The sequence below is a fragment of the Colossoma macropomum genome, unplaced genomic scaffold (genome assembly GCF_904425465.1).
Source record: "Colossoma macropomum unplaced genomic scaffold, Colossoma_macropomum, whole genome shotgun sequence".
NCBI classification, from domain to species: Eukaryota; Metazoa; Chordata; class Actinopteri; order Characiformes; family Serrasalmidae; genus Colossoma; species Colossoma macropomum.
Window position 1 is genome coordinate 18,245,279 of NW_023494787.1, and position 17,296 is coordinate 18,262,574.

At 39.9% G+C, this 17,296-nt stretch overlaps 1 protein-coding gene across 1 annotated transcript; it reads right to left on the reverse strand.

The window, feature by feature from the left end:
• Positions 1–2,500: 2,500 nt before the first annotated feature.
• On the reverse strand, positions 2,501–9,753 carry heyl (hes related family bHLH transcription factor with YRPW motif like). The gene is made up of 5 exons (XM_036566303.1): positions 9,297–9,753; positions 6,629–6,695; positions 4,629–4,712; positions 4,385–4,466; positions 2,501–3,509 (listed from the first exon to the last, which is right to left on the reverse strand). Exons 1-5 carry the CDS (start codon positions 9,374–9,376, stop codon positions 2,836–2,838), a joined length of 987 nt encoding a protein of 328 aa, XP_036422196.1. The 5' UTR covers positions 9,377–9,753; the 3' UTR covers positions 2,501–2,835.
• Between the last annotated feature and the right edge of the window lie 7,543 nt (positions 9,754–17,296).

Genomic DNA, 17,296 nt, shown 5'->3' on the forward strand with positions numbered 1-17,296 from the left:
AAAGGTTCACAGACTTTTGCCACTCACAGATATGTACTATTGGATCATTTTCCACAATAAATGACGAAATATATATATATATATATATATATATATATATATATATATATATATATATATATATATATATATATATTGTAATTATAAAAAAAAATAATTTTGTAATAAAAATAATTTTGTAATACTGTGTGTATATACACAGCATATATACTGAAATTAAGTGTATAATTTATGTTTAAGTTCTAAGAGGTGTAATTCTAAGAGAGAGACAGTGAGGATTCACCCAAATTACAGTGTCCAGACTAAGAGTGGTAGGCAGAAGCAATGAAAGGGCACATGATGCCCTGTTTCCTCTTGTTGGTGCAGGAGCTCAGCCAGCACCCACTACGTTTTTCCTCTGCGGCCTGCTCCGCCCTGCACCATTCCCATCACCCTGTCTGCAGACAACACTGGAGAAAACACTAAGTGGCACCCTGCTCATATTGCACCCAAAGGAGTCGTCCAGATAATTGGCCTTCTGTCTGTTCTCAGTGGTCACATTCACTATCTCCAGGGCCTTTCCCATGGTTCTTCAGGGTCATGCAGTACAATCACTCTAAAACAACAGATGCAGTTGCTGGTGTGCAGACAGCAAACAGTAGCAGCTAATGCTGCAAACACGCTGAACTGCTGCTTTGCCTCATGTAATGTGAGTTTGTGCGATAAAGAGATTTTGCTGTTTCACATCTGTGTGAAAGAGAAATCACTTGGCTGCAACCTATTGGTTGGTAGTTGGTTGACTTATTTGCCATGAAAAAAATGTACAGCAACACAAAGCGGATTCAAAAAGGCACTTTTGTCTTTATGGCATCTCCTCAAACATTTCCATATCAAATGGATAACATATATGAGGATCCAAGTAAACTTACATTGAAATGATCAAATAAAGTATATCAGCAAACAAACAGATAAAAGATTTCAGTACAGATGATAGTATCATGTATATAATTATGTACAAAGACAAGGCTCTTTCAACAGTCCTTTCTTATCAGTCCATCTCTCAGAGAGCTTTTTATCTAGAATCAGGTAATCACTGAATTCGGCCTTGTCTTCTAAAGTATATACCTTCATTTTCATTCCAGTTTTCAGCAACTGCGTGCAAGAACAACCGATTTTGAACTTTAATGAGGATTTATCATTCTTTGCAAAGTTCTATTGTTCTTCTGTTTGTATTGTTGTCTTGCTTCTGGGTAAGATTTGGCTTGTGCATGAAATTAAAAACATATTTTTTGTCTTTAATTTCTGGGTAACAGTGGAGGTTTCTTTGTATAAAGGATAGGTTCATATTCTCACATGCTTAGCATTTTGCAATGGCTACAACAAAAAGGGACATTACAGGGGGATTCTACTGATTTTTAGAAATTTCAGTGTAATTAAATCATTAAGATGCAAACAAAGTCACTCAGAGTGGTTTGATGTGGAGAAACTTACGAAGTCTGAATTGTTCTCAGTGGTGGTGATTGGAACCAGACATCTAGTTTAATTCCTCTCTAGGAAGTCATAAAATAAAATGCTTACAATATTGTTCCGATAGTACAGCCTGAATATGGCAAGGCAGCTTTTAGTTACAGTGTTCAATCTGCATGGAATGTTCTGTGAAAACATTTAAAATTGGAGCAACTTATTTCCTTTAGTGATTTTACGATAATTGTTAAGAATTCTGTTTGTTCTTGTTTTTAAATTGGTTTTGACTGATTTGATGTTGCTTTTTGTGGTGGTGTTCTTTCTTTGTTGGTTGTTTTGTGTGCTGCCTTCTTGGCCACGGCTCACTTGTAAAAGAGATTTTTAATTTCACTGTGATTACCCTGGTTAAATAAAGGTAAAATAAAAAATAAATAAAAATAAACATTGTTACCTGATACTTGAGACATTGTTTTACAATCTGTTGGGCATATAGTTTCAGCTTAAAATGTATCAGAGAGGTATATGCAGGCCAAATAGTCCCCATTTTTTTCAGGTTCACCAATTTTTCCATGATTAATATTATCAGAATATAATATTAATATATTGTCAGAAGAAAACCTCGTATCTCCAAAATGGTAACTTTTCAGGAAAAGGAAAACCTACTTTACTTTTAATGTAAGTCAATGGAACCAGACTTTTTTCCAGGTCATTTTTGGCCATTTCTTTTGGTCCATTCTTTGTGAAATTTGCACACGATGTAAAGGGCAACAGGCATTTTTACATTTTGTCAAAAACTGAAAAACAACAAAAATGGACATACAAGGTTTTCTTCTGACAGCAGCGACTGGTCATTTCAAAAAGCAAATAAAAAGGCTTAATTGCTTTGTAGATATCACTACCTATGGTTCCTATCACCAGTAATTTCTCTACACACATCAAAACACTCTGAATGGCTTTGATTACAGCTATTGTAACTATTCAGAATTTTGGAAAAATCTGTGAAACTCCCCTTTATGGAATACATGCTCCACCTACAAATGCAATCTTACATAGCAAATTTAAATTGAACAAGTTGACAAAAAATGTCAGAATATGTAAATTTACAATGTGTGAATAATTTGTAATTACATTATTTTGTATGCATGTGAAAGTCACACTGTTATGACAGATTGGGTGTAGTTTTTGTGATGTAGTTGAGCTAACATCAGCATGAAGGCAAATTCTTTTACAATTTCCCTAGCTTTGATTAGCTACAACAACGATCTGAATGGCAATGGTTGCTACAAAAGAATGCATTTGTGGGCAGAGCATGGACAGGTCAATCATAAATGCATGGTTCTGATGGGCAAGCAATTGCTCTATTGCTTTTGATAGTCCGCTACATTGCTTGAATCAGAAGGCCCCAATCTCTGTCCCCCAGGGTTGCGCTGACTTGCTGGACCCACCCATGCCCCTGAGCACTGGGGTTGGAGACCCCAGAGCAGCAAAGGGTCTGAAGGAAACCTGAGGATGGCTGGCAGAGGAGGAGGTGGGAGAAGAGGAGGAGATGGAAGAGGGTGAGGAGGAAGAGCGAGGGGGCGGGGCAGAGTGTAGAGATGTGGGGGCGGCTGGACCCTCCTGAGGCGGCTCAGGCAGTCTGTGAGGGCGGGACGGGACAGAAGGCAACCTGCGCACTAAAGATATGGCTGGACTCAACAGTGCCCCCTGGCGGCCCAGAGGAGCCATTCGCAAGGCTGGTGAAGGGTAGGCCAAGAGGGCAGCATGCGGAGCCAGATCACGGCGGCCATCAGAAGCGAAGGGGGGTGTGGCGACTGTGGGGCTGGAGGGGCTGCTCAGCTGTGGGAAGGAGCCCCAAGGCCAGGGGGTGAAGGGCAGAGCAGCCGGGCTCTGGTGTAGAGGGTCCAGCTCACTGGCGCAGTGACTCAGGTGGGACACCAGGCGTGCTCCAATGGGGTCTGTGGACTCCATGCCCTCCAGAGAGCTGAGATACCTCACCACTTCTCCCACACACTCCCGAAAACCCAGCGTCCAGTAGTCCACCGCCAGCGCACGGGCATCGAAGTAACCTGAGAGGAAGATGATGTCATATTTTCAAAATCTACTCTTATATCCACTTTTAAAAGTGTAGGTTCCTAAAGGGTTCTTGACTTGCACGTACAGTACTGTGTAAAAGTTAGAGTTTATTTAATTTATAGTTAAAAAGGCCATTAACTACAAGTCATTTGTCAGGAGATACTTCTGAGGAGATTATATATGCAAGACCTGGAAGACCACAAAACTGTCACTATGACAGAAAATTTGCAAATCAAACAAAGAAACTGCTAGTGCTCTCAGAACTGCTAATGGACTGACTTCAACATAACCAATTGTGTTTGGGATTACTTAAGACTAGATAAAATAAGATAATCCTTTATTAGTCCCACAACAGGGAAATTCTCAGTACTTGAATGAACAGAAGCCAATCCAATCAACTTGTAAGACTAAACTTTGGAGTTGTGGAAAAATATCCCTGTAGATTTCTCTCGAAAACAAGTGGAAACTGTGAAAAGGACAAAGGGCGGACAGACATACTGAATACTGAAAAATATGATATTTATTGAGGCTTTGGTGTCATTTTTTCTGTTAAATATATGTTTCCTGCTTTTTTCCTGATGCTGAAAAACGAATAACTTGTGTATAATGGCCATTTTTACTGGAAACCAAATGAAGGGTGGTCTCAGACTTTTGCACAGTATTGTATAAAACAATTATATTTATGTGGAGCTCCCAAAAAGCTAAAATATTGAATAAAACATTTTAAAATACCTTCTGGTGTCTAACTTCATAGTATTTAGATCCACCCTGTATATGTTATTGTTGAATAAAATAAAATTACTGCAATTATTAATATGATAAATGAAGAACAGCAGTGAACATTTACTCTCACTGATAATGCTCTCACCTTTTCCCCCCACTGCATGCAGCAGTTTGAGGTGATCTACTGTCATTTGAAGAATCTCTGCCTTCTCCAGTTTGGATGAGCCCTGATCAGAAGTGAAGAAGATGCTTTTTATTGACAGGATTCATCAATATACAATAAATACATCAATATGTATTTATATTTGTTCAGCATTATGAAAGATTCAGACTGCATTCATTGATAAATGGTTGACTATTATAATGCTGTTACATAATGACAGTCTTGCCTGTTTTTCAAAGGCACTGGGCACCAGTCTTCTCAGCTCGGACAGGCTGTGGTTGATCCTGTCCCTGCGCCTCTTCTCAATGATCTAAAAGACACAGAGGTCATTTGGATATAACAAGAAAGACCTTAAAAGGACACTCGGCATTTGTTGTTTGTGTCTATATCTCTGTGTGCTGACTGAGCCAGAGGAAGGAAGAACTATAATAAAAGCTAAAAAAAATAGACAAATGGATAGATTGCGATTAGAGCATTAGATTGAGACACTATAACGCACAATGTAAAGCAAATATAAAGCAAATAAAGCAAATAAAGTACTAGAGTGTTGAATGCTCTAATAAAGTGGAAATGGAAACATTGAAAGGCACATATCATATCACTTTTAAAAAAAAGAGTTTGGTGTAGCATATAAGCCCTGCTTAAGTCCATACAGGCCACATACATGGAAAATAAGCCGCAGAAACTGCCTGTTGTAAATGCATCGTTTCTATAGTGTCACAAAAACCAGTAATTTACATATATCTGCCTATTCATACAGAAGTTAAAACGAGTGTTTCAGCCTGCTTTTTAAATGGGACACAACACCAACAAAAAACCCAATCAGAACAGAGGTCTTTTACATATATGAATCTTAAAGGCACAGTAACAAAAGCTCATTTAATTCTAAAGGATAAAAAGAGGTTGTAAAATTGTCATGTTACAATGAATCATCATTGGTTTTGGTGCCTTTCTATAACTGTCTGCCAGTTTCTGACATTTGCTGGGAGAAACTTTTGCCCATTCATCCATGCAGAGTTCTTTCAGTGTTTGTGCAATGTTTGAGGCGTTCCTTGCATCCACAGACTGTTTCAAATCACCCCACAACCCTCCATTTCTTCCTTTTGAGACATTTGGATTTGGTGGAGCTTCCTTACATTCTCCTCAAGCTCTGGTAGGAAAGAGAATTCTTATTGATTCTATGATTGCTACCTGGCCAGGTCCTGAGGCAGGAAAGCAGCCCCAAAACATAACACTTCCACCACCATGCTTTACAGTTTGTATGAGGTTCTTCTCATGAAATGCTGTTTTTGGTTTTCACTTTACATGGATTCTGGTACTGTGGCCAAACAACTCTATCTTTGACTCACCTGTACATAGCATGATTCCTGGTCCTCACCTAGATATTCATTAGCAAACTCTAGCCATGCTCTGATGTTCTTTTTAGACAGCAAAGGCTTCCTCCTGGCGCACCTCCCATGTAGGTTAAATTTGTGCAGTCTTTTTCTAATTTTAAATGCACACACTTTTACATCAACAGTGGCAGGAGTTACCAGCTGGCCCTGTGATTAAATTCTGGGGTTCTTAGAGTTTAGCATTTTACGGTCTGTTGAATTTGCTGGGCAGGCCTGGCCTGAACAAGTTGGCAATGGTTTTAAATCTTGTCTACTTGTAGATGATCTTCTGGACAGTGGAATGATTGATTTTCAATATTTTGGATATCTTCTTAAACCCCTTCCCAGCCACATAGGCATCTACAACTTTCTTTCTAAAGGCCTCAGAGAGCTTTTTTGATCCAGGCATGATGATGCCACACACACTTCAACAGCAATCCAGACCAGATATCTGAGGTTTGATAAAAACAACATATTCTCTAACTGTGTTCTAATCATTAGCACCTGACTGGGTGCACTTGATTTCAATTTGACATGTTTGACATGTTTGAAAGTTGTGATATAGGGAGGGCTGGACTTTTCCACATATCGCTGCTGTCAGAACAAAACCTTGTATCTCCTGTAAGTTTCATGATGAATGGACTAAAAGAAATGGCCCAAAATGGCTTGGAAAAAAGTCTGGTTCCATTGGCTTACATTAAAAGTCAAGTAGGTTTTTTCCTTCTCCTGTAAAGTTACCATTTCAGAAATACAAGGTTTTGTTCCAACAACAATGATGTATGTATGTATGTATGTATATGTTTATAGATAGATAAATAGATAGACAAAAATACACATAGAATGATAGACTTACCCCTCTTCTCTTTTTTCGGGCTAGGATCTGCGAGGTACTGCCTGGAGACATGGACCCAGTGACAGGACTGTGAGAGGAGAGAGAGAGAGAGAGAGAGAGAGAGAGAGAGAGAGAGAGGGACAGATCAAAGCTTTGATGTCATTGCATATTGTTGTCATTATTGTGCTTAATACAATGCAGAAGCACAGTTGCACATCATCAAACTCAATCTAATTTGAGTTTGAGGACAGCTAGACACAGGAGCGCCTGGCAGAGAGAGAGCTGGATTATTTTGGTTTAACGCGTTTCAGGACATTAGTTTCACTTGGCTGACACGCCACGCTTCTTGCATCTTACAAAAGCATATTTTTTGAAGCCAAGAAGACACGATGATTACATATCTGTAGGGCATGCTAGAACAGCGGAGTTTGCGTGCGCTTTGTGTTCCTCCTCAATCCTCCCAGTCATCCTTCAGCATGGATCCGCTTTGCTCAGGCCCTCTGCTCTCTCTCTCTTCCAGGAACATTACGCTGTGCGTTTGGCTTTGTGCGCTTGGTGACTTACTCGCATAAAGCCATGTACTCACACACAGAGACAAATTTACTAAAGGCTAATACTCAGTCAGGGACTTGTTATCCTCAAACTAAAACATAATGGCACGTTGTGAGGCCAGAGCTGACATTTAGTACTGTAGACATTCATTTCTTACAGAGTTCTGAACACGTTTCAAAGAAAAAACACTGGGAAACACATGAGTCTTAAATCTGCTCTTCATTTCCGTGTAAAGCTGTGACACAGCTTTAAAGAAAAAATCAAAAAACATTACAGAGTGAAAGAAGGGGGAAAGATGTTTTTTCTGCAAATGGTGTGGGGAAGGTCCCATTCCGCAGTGCCACTTTAATAGGAAGATGGAAGAAAGTTTTGAAAGGCGTATAAGCCTCCATCTGACGCAAGTTTTTGACTGTGGCCCTGTGGTTCAGCTGCTGTTCTACACTTTCACGCTCCGGTATCACCTCGCTCTAAGCAGACAGCAGAAAGACAAGCTGTGACACAGGAGGAAATGCGCTCAAAACTTAACCATCAAGACTTACAGTCTAAACTGCACTGAAGACTAATAATGCCATAGTACTGATTTTAGTGCTTAACCCTTGTGTGGTGTTCGGCTCTGTGGAACCCATTTTCAATGTTTACCAAACACATTTTCAGTGACTTCACACTGTTCACCCCAATACATTTATATTACACATGTGGTATTGGGGTTAACCTGTGGGGAATAAAAGTGTGGAGGTGCTGTGTCCCTTCACTCTGTTCTCACTGCTGTTAGTGTGTGTGTATGTGTGTGCATGTTTGTATATGTGTGCATGTGTGTGAATGTGGACAATATGGACAGGCTGCTGACTGGCTACAGCTGCTAAAGGAGAACCATACGCTGGCCACTTGCGATATTTTAAATATCTGGTATTTTTACATAAATTGTGATGGCTGTATCGATTTAAAAAACAATAATGCAGTGGGTCCACCAGACCACTGAACAACAAACACATCAACACCACACAAGGGTTAAAATAGTCCAGAAGCCTTGATTTGCTGTTACACTCTTAGTAGAATGTTTTGCAATGCTACTTAAAACCATTTATACACATTGAAGTTGCAAGTGTTGTTTTGAATTTATGACATTAATAAAATACCATTGCATCAACACAATTCTCACCAAATGTACTTAAAATAAACAATCCTAATTGCGTTGATGTAATGGATTTCGTTCATGTGGAACCAATATATTGAATCAAGTAAACTCAAAGCAACATTTTTTTCAGTGCACCACAAGTACTCAGTCATGGTGAAGAACCATTTACAATACGAAGAACCATTTAAGCATTCTATGAGTTGTCATGGTTGTATGTATAACCACTGAATCTTTGAAGAACTCCCTTTTTGTAAGGATGAACTACATAAACACTCCTGTGCTGTAAAATGCTATCTAAAGAATGTTTACGTGGAAAGATGATTTAGCTTCATCTCCAAACTCAACAACATTTCACATAATGCATAGCTTCAGCATCCTCAGCACGTCTGGAGAGTTGCAGCTCCTGACAGATAGGATGGTTCCCCGCACAGTTTTCCAACATTTGCCCATCAATCAAACACAAAATTACTTTAAAGAATGTCCTCAATGAAGGAGTTAAAAGGTAAAGTAAAAAAGTTAAAAAAAAAATTTAAGTAAAAAAAATTAATAAGTGAAATAAATAGCATTATTGGGTCAACAAGGAAATTTATATCTAATGATCTACAACACTGAGACTGACAAGACAGCAAAAACTACAGTTCTATCACAAAAAGAAGGTCTTCAAGAACTCAAGAACCGAAGTCTCATTTTGTATCATAGCACAAAGTAATTCTTCACTGAAAAACATTAAGACTAAGACTAGTCTAATAGAGTTAAAAACTGACCATAAGGGTTCTAAACTTTCACCTGCGAGGTGTTTCACCAGCCTGTAAGGATCAGCACACAAGCGTTCACAGCTACGCTTCACATAACTATGACTCCCACGCATACACAACCACATTATATATCATAGACTTCCACATTCTATATGAGTGCTCTGTCCGCTGTGCTGGGCAGCGCGCTCTGCAGGACAGTTCGAGGGTCAGCGATGAAGCTCTCAGTACATGTGAGCTCAGTCCTCACCAGTAACTGTCCTCCTGTCCGACATCAATCAGCTCGTCTGTGTCCGAGTCTGGAGAGCTGTAATCGTGAGGTCTCTTCATGGCTAAGCGGCTCTCCTCTCCTCTCAGGCTGAAGGTTGGGTGGATGAATGAAGAACAAGCACTTGATCCTGTGAGAGAAGTTTCAGCAGCGATGGGCACTTCTACACTTCTTCTGCTCTCCTCACACAACTGAGAGGAAACCAGACTGTGGTGCCAGCAAGCCTCTCTCTCTCTCTCCCTCTCTCCCTCTCACCACAATAAAAGTTCTAAGTTTAGTAGATCTTTATTAGTGCTCTCTCGCTCTTTCAGTTTAGTCCTCGTCTGCCTTCTTCACTAGACCCCCAGTGTTCTGGCACTCGCCAAGTCACATTCCCTTGATCCCTTTTTGTACAGTGGCACCTCTCTCTCTCTCTCTCTCTCTCTCTCTCTCCGTCACTTTCTCTTTTTTCTCTTTCTCTTTTTTCTCTTTCTGCCTCTCTCTCTCCTCTCTGTCTTTCTCACCTCTCTCACTGTCTGTTTCTCTTTTTTTCTCTCCACTGTCCATTTCTCTCATTCACTCTACACCACTCTCCCTCTTTCTCTCTCTCTCTCTCTCTCTCTCTCTCTCTCACACACACACAAATACACACACATTTTTCTCTTTTCCTCTCTCTGTCACCCCTTTTCCTCTCTCTCTCTCTCTCTCTCTCTCTCTCTCTCACTGTCTGTCTCTCTCTCTCTCTCCCCCCACACACACACACACACACACACACATACACACACACACACACACACACACAGACACACACGCACAGCAACACAGGCAAAGTCAGGCACTCAGGCAGAGCTGCCCATTTTGGTTCTCTCTTTTTGTTTTTACTCTTTTCACTCTTTCTCTCTCACCCTGCTGCCCTCCCCCTAATCACCCCCCTTCTCTCTGTCCTTTTTCTCCTTTCAATTAGCCTCTTCTGTCTTCCGCCTCATCTCTTGTCTCTGTCTTTTAATTAGTGTCTTTTCTTCTTTCTCACAGTACAATAGGAAAAGAGCTGTGGGAATGCTGACTTCAGACTGGACTTTCTCTCACAGACACACCAGGATATGAAGAGTTTCATTCTAAAATACTGTATTTTACATTAATGAAACAAAAATTTTAACTAATAAAATCACAATCTGTTACTCCAGTAAAGGTGCTACTAATCATATTATAGCATTGATATTTCATGTATGTGTAAAGCACATTCTTAACAACAGATATCATAAAAGAGATGAAAATGAAAAAGAATGCATGGTCCATTTTGGAATTAAACCCCTCACATAACAGATTATCTCCAGTGTTTTGTAAATGATCACTGCTGAGTTAGTATAGAAGCTGTGGGTTGGGAGAAGGTTGTTGAGAAATGTTGTAGTTGTGAATAGATGTGCAAGTGCTGTGGGGGTGACTTTAGTACAGCAGCAGTCCTCACAGACTGGAGAGAGAGAGAGAGAGAGAGAGAGAGAGAGAGAGCTCTAAGCTGCTGTGATAAGAATACTGTGTTCATGACCTGTCGTCTAAAGAGAGAGAGAGAGAGAGATCCGGGTCAAGAGAGAAATCAGCCTGTGAGTGTCTGAATGGAGCATGGAGCAGATAAGAAGGAGGAATATACCTTATCCTTCTCTCTCTCTCTCTCTCTCTCTCTCTCTCTCTCTCTCTCTCTCTCTCTCTCTCTCTCTCTCTCTCTCTCTCTCGTTATTTTCACAATCATTTAACAACTTTTCAAATAACTTGTTGTCTATTTTTCATTCCCACACTATACATTGTAACATAAATAAACCCATATCAAACACATGCATTAACCTTATTGTCATACAACAAATAACAACAGCTATCTTTTGCCTTTATTACAGCCTCCAGTCTTTTCAGAGACTTGATTTCAGTTTTTCAAAGAAATCTGCAGGGATATTTTTTCACACTTCCAAAGTTCAGTCTTAGAGGTTGGTTTTATTTTCTGTCTCTCATAATTCAAGTATACCCACTTTCAGTGATACTGAGGCCTTGGGCCGTATTACAGAAACTTCTTAAGTCTGAAATTTTCTCTTATTTGCTTAGTCACCATGACAACTTCAGGTAGGACTGAACTTAGGACAGAAGCTATTACAGAATAACAGTTCTTGAGTTCATAATTTTAGTTGCTAGGTAACAGACATGACAGTTTGTTGTCGACTTCGATCAAGTAGGTTAAGATTTCCTAACTTGGGATAAGAGAAGATGCTGTAAGATAAGTTAAGGTTCATAAATTAAGATAAGATTTGCTTCTGTAATATGAATTTGTGAAAAATCTTATCTTGACCTAAGTTAAGACAAAAAGATTTCTGTAATACGGCCCCTGGACGCTGGGGTGGTCAGTCCGTTGGTCAGAGATACCAGCAGCTTCCTTCTTTGATTTGCAAATTTTCTTCTTTTTTGTCTATTTTCTTTTCTCAGTAATGCGGTCTTGACAGCTACACATCCTTTCAGGCCCATAGTGTTGAGTTGTTCTTCTCCCAGTGGAAGGACAGACAGAAACACCTGGAGTGGAAGATGAAAGCTTTCTGCTCAGTTTATCTGATAGTGACAGTTTTTGGTGGACTACCAGGTCTTTCATGTTTATCAGGAGTTCCATTTTTCTCTGTATCTGTTAAAAAAATTTTGATTCTTTGACTTCGTCCTTGTTCGAGTGGATTATTTTATACCTAATCTTCTCTGATATATTTTCTAAAAAATGAATAACTCACTGACCATTTTGACAGGAAAGTAAATAAATGAAAGGTGGCCTCTGACTTTTACACAGTACTATGTCCACAAACTGGCCACTTACACATGTCAGTCGCTCTGCTAAGTCTGCCACCAAACATATCCATTAAAGAGTGGTTCTGTAATCAGAAACTGACCACAGTTTAATTGCTTGTGGATGGTTAATACAAATTACACATGGCAACAGCATGATAACTATAACTGCACATCATGAGGGTGGAACGTAGGGGTTTCTGATAAAGTGGGCAGGCAGTATATAGCCATATATATTTACAATAAAAATAATTCAGTCCCTCTGCCTGTAGAGCAAGTGCGGGTTAAATATCTCATGCATAAGCTTGTTATTTTTACATACGTATCCATACGTAGAGAGGAATGGTATAAACGTGGACACGCTTCACTCATATCACCAGAGTAATGTTGGACAAAGAGGGTTATCTACTTTCCTTGTACACACACTTCATTCACACTTGCTGCCACTGGGGCTTTGGGTGCTTGTCACTTGTCAGTGGTGGGATTTAAACTTTTGAATCCTCAAAAAGATAACGTCTGTGAATGTGAATCTAATACTGTAACAAATAGCAAAATCCTTATTACCTTACTGGCATCTTGTTGCCAACTAATTAGATACTGTAAAGTGGTGATAGTTGCAATTAGTGGTGTAGACAGAAATAAATCTTTGGGTAGGACTGTAAAACAGTGGGTTGGCCAACTTGGTAGATACAGTTTCCAAAGCACTATGCATCGCTATATCATGACATTAGGCTGTAACCTATAGCTGACCGCAGTGCAATCATCACCCTTACTAATCCAATGCTTCCATACAAAGCAATAGCAAGACTGTGTACACATTATCCAGAATACTGGATTCACATAAACCCAGCCAACACTGCAACACCCATCTGCTTACCACAGGCACAATTTCTGACCAGTGACGATGACTTAACTGAGTTAAAATCAGACAGCTGAGATGTTAAAAGACAAGAAAAAACAACACAACAAACTTAAAACATAAACCCAACCATTTAAAGCCAAATCATACCACTAATTAATGTATTGAAATGGACGTTCGCTTTGACATTTGGATTTAGTCCATTTCGCTTTTGTAATGAAAGAGAATTTTAAGTGCCAAATCTGCAGACCATGTGTGTTTTAAATTTGTTTTTAATCTTTGAAAATCGGTAAAAAAAGTTTATATACTTTATCGGGGATTGGATCTCACTTCTACAGGTCCCCCAGGTAAAACCTTTGACTGCAACTTGAGCTACCAATTCAAACACTAATTATGAAGGCTTGAGGCAATGGTGGATATCAATGGTTGCTAAGCAGTGATTGAAAGGTTGAGAAAATAAGGCAGAAAGCGGAATGATTTGACTGGCCATAATACAGCACGCCCCTGGTTGTAATAGTCCCTGAAAAGAATTGCATTTACTTCAAAATTCTTTTTCCCACATAGAAATCTCTCAATGACAATGCTCCTTCATTCTTCCTTATAAACCCACTCACACCTTTAAGTCTTTTTTTATCCACTTTCCACTTTATATTAGATAATGTGGTACTGGTTAACCGGTTAGCAGGCCTGGCAGATGGAAGAAAGACGCGCAAGGAAAAGTAGCTAAACCTGGAGATTCCGATTTTACAGCAAACAAAGCTGTGGATGTGCTTTTAACATGGGCTTCGGATTCTCAGTCATTCAGAAATTATTCCTTAGAGTTAAACAGGCTGTTTTTGTTACTGTGCCTTTAAGACTGATATATGGGAATTATCTCTATTGTGATTGGTTGCCCTGTATTTTGCTGTATTCAAAAAGCAGTCTGGATTGAAACTCTCTTTATAACGTTAGTGTGAATGGGTAGAGATGAACTGCTGTAGGCTTTCACTTGAAAGACTCTATACAAATAAAATGCATTATTAATATTATACATTATACAGCAGTACTGCGGTACTAGTGTAGTACTTTTTTGTAGGACAATTTACATGAAATACTTAATATGTATTGAAAGAAAGACAAAAATGAATCTTTACTATTCAACTAATATTATGTGTATATATGTGTAAACGTGGTCATTGAGTTCATTGAGTGCATTTAGCCACAGATAGTTTCCTTTAGAAATAACAATTAGTTTGAGCTAAAAGCAACATATGTGCATGTGTTTTCTGTTTCTCTTTCTGTACATTACTGATCTCGTGTATGTGCTCAGGCATGGTTGCACGCATCGGGGTACGGGTGTGTGCATGCCCAGGGGAGTGCGGGGGACTGCTGCTGCTGCTGTTAGCTGTGTATTAGCTGCGTAAAGACCCGCGCTTCCTCCGGCTCCTGCAGTCTGCTCAGTGCTGTGAGAAGGAGGTGGTGGATGTCATTAGCAATAAAGCGGAAGCATGGCGTTTGACCGTCGCCAGAGGCTTATGGTGTGGTGTGTGAGTCAAGATGAGTGTAAGAGATCCCCCCTTTTTCCCTCTATCCCCCTGACTCCATCTCCTTTCATTACCATTCCCTCTTTCTTTCGGGTCTGGATCTTATTTCGAACCCTCAGCCTGAAAAACAAGAAGAAAGCAGCAGAGAGAAGAGAGCAATCTATGAAGTCAGGCCTTCATGTGTCTCTGTTGTTATTTTTATCATCTCTCCACTTCAAAGCCTGATTTTCCTCTCCTCTGTTCCGATTATTTTTCTTTCACAAGGTTTTCTCGGCCTCTTTGCCGGTTCCTCTCATCCTTCCTCCTCATCCTTCTTTTCTTCACCTTTTTGATCTGTCTTGGGACACACTTCCTCTTCAGATGACAAATGAAGGAAAGCAGCCTGAAAAATGGACATACAAAAAAAAGCCTAGAATTAAGGCAATAAATAAATAACTTCATTGTAAAAATGAGTTTGGAAGGGAAAAAAAAACAGCAGGCAAGAGAGAACAAACAGAACGCTGGCACTGAGCGGAGGAAGGGGGGAATTCAGAGAGATTTTTGGCGCTTTTGCTCGGCCACTTCAGTGCTTTCACTGTGCCCTCCCTCGCCACCACAACAAGGCCGCCTCCAGAATTGAAATTCACAAGCTCATATTTTTACGAGTCTCACACACACACACAAAGGCATATGTGTGTGTCGCTCACACTCCGGCCTTCTCTTTCCTTCATATACATGCACATGCACACACACAAAGCCAAATCGCATTATATCCTACAGTCTTGCGACCAACTATCATGCAGCACAGCACAGTTTTATATTCATACCCATCAGCAGCCTTCACGCCTGTCTGTAGTTATTGTGTGTGTAAATGTTACTGACAGGCTCCTAATTGGGCGGCGTTTTGACGTTGCTCTTCAAAACTCAGAGAAGATGAAGAGGAGTGACCATGCTGGAATTCCACAGGGACTTATCTCAGAGCTTATTAAAGCTGGGACTTGTCCACAAAATTGACCTTTTTTATTTTTACCTCAGTAGTTTATGGTCCTTGTCATATTAAGTACAATTAACTTCTTCATGTCATTTAAAAGACAACATTTTTGTTTTCTTGTGATCTTTGTTCAAACCCTGCCTAACTATACAATGTCTTCAGGGCTTTGATTGCATCACTGTGCACTAGCAGGCAGGAAAAATAATAGTTACCAATGACATCATGTTTCATCTGTACCTCCCACCCTGCCCTCACCCATCATCAAGTGAAACACTCAGCCAGCTCAAAGACCCTCCCTGAAACCACATTTCACTCAGAAATACATCAGAGTACAGAAGGAATGTGTGTTATGATTTCCGATTCTGGTTGAGTTGAATAGCTTTCTATGCTGAATGCTGATGTCTGACTGGGCTGAGTTGAAACTGTAACTGAGTATAAATACAACATGAAACCTATTCATTTTACCCCTTAAATCCTAAGGGACAGTTTTCCAGATCCAGATTAAGTCTAAGCCTGGACTGAATAAGATTGTAATAGTTAAACACTACTGATGTTGCAATTAGTCTGAGACTAGGCCTAATCCATGTGCACAAAATCAACCATGAGCATTTCTAACAAAATTCAGTTTCTCGCTCTTGTAATTATGTAACTTACATATTTGTTTTGTAGTAGTTACTGAATAATTTATAGTAGTTAGTTTATCATTTTGGTAGTAATTTGGTAGCTACAATAACAGGTCTTAATAATTGAATAAAAAGCCTTGGGTTTGAGGGGTAAATGTGAAATAATATTCTTAGAATCGTCTGCCTAAGTTAGCATTTCTCTCCTGAAAAGTTTCTCTGCTGATACACATGCATTCTGACATAAAGATTATTTCATTTTTTGTAGATTCACATGTTTCTGTCACATTGTTGTTAGCATTTAGCGTAATGTTTGCATTCACCAGAAGTTCTGTTTATATTTAGCGCAAAGCATCATGGGGCATAGCAAAAAGTACATACCTACACTGTCAGAGAAAAGGTACAGTACAGGTACATTTTTATTCCCCAGAGTGCAAACAAAGTAACAGCACTCAACAATACATCATGACCCTTGATGTCCAGCTGTGTACCTTAAGTGAGTTTTTAAGGTACACCACATTCACTTTCCCAGTGGAAAGGCGCATGTACCTTTTCATAACTAACTTACCTTTTATTTTAATTGAAAAATAAAATAAAAAGGGTGGAGTAGAGGGTGGAGGTACAGGGTTATTTTCTGAGAATCCAGTCTAATTGGCACACAATAACATGTTATCCTATATGTATTAAATGTTTTTGATTTTTTATTTCACCCAGATTGGATGATTTGTGCATGCCATTGTTTATTAGAGTCACAGGGAGTTATCAGAGAATCAGAGCGAGATCATCCTGACCAGACAATACAAACACTGCGTGTGAGAGTGTGAGAGGAGGCTCGTCGTCTCCGACAGTGCGAGAGAAAGGCTGCTGCGCTGTTTACCCACCGGGCCTTGCCCGCCTCATCCGGCTCCCGAAAGATAAATAAGAAGGGTGAAAGCCAATGAGGAGAAGCAAAAAGGGCCCTTTGTGGCCCCTGGTGAGGTCCCTTTCAAGCCCTGTTCCCACAGTGCAAAGCCCCCGATAGAGGGCCTGACTGCGGTAACTCTGGCTGGTGCCGGGGCCCAGACGGGCCCGTTAGGCCTCACCAGGCCACAAGCAGCCATTGTCTGTCGCCACAGAAACCAACGTCTTCATGTCAGACATGTTTTCTGTTTGTTTTCTTTTTTATGTCTTTAATGTGGCTGGGGGAATGTTTCCTCCCCTTTGTACCCCCCATCCCATCCGCATTT

What these genes read in the sequence shown, in the direction of transcription:
- heyl (XM_036566303.1), bottom strand. Translation starts at nt 9,376, where the DNA reads ATGAAGAGACCTCACGATTACAGCTCTCCAGACTCGGACACAGACGAG. An exon ending in GGACAGGAGGACAGTTACTG is followed by an intron (nt 6,696 to 9,296) that starts GTGAGGACTGAG and finishes CTCCTCTCACAG; the next exon opens with TCCTGTCACTGGGTCCATGT. An exon ending in CCAGTGCCTTTGAAAAACAG is followed by an intron (nt 4,467 to 4,628) that starts GCAAGACTGTCA and finishes ACTTCTGATCAG; the next exon opens with GGCTCATCCAAACTGGAGAA.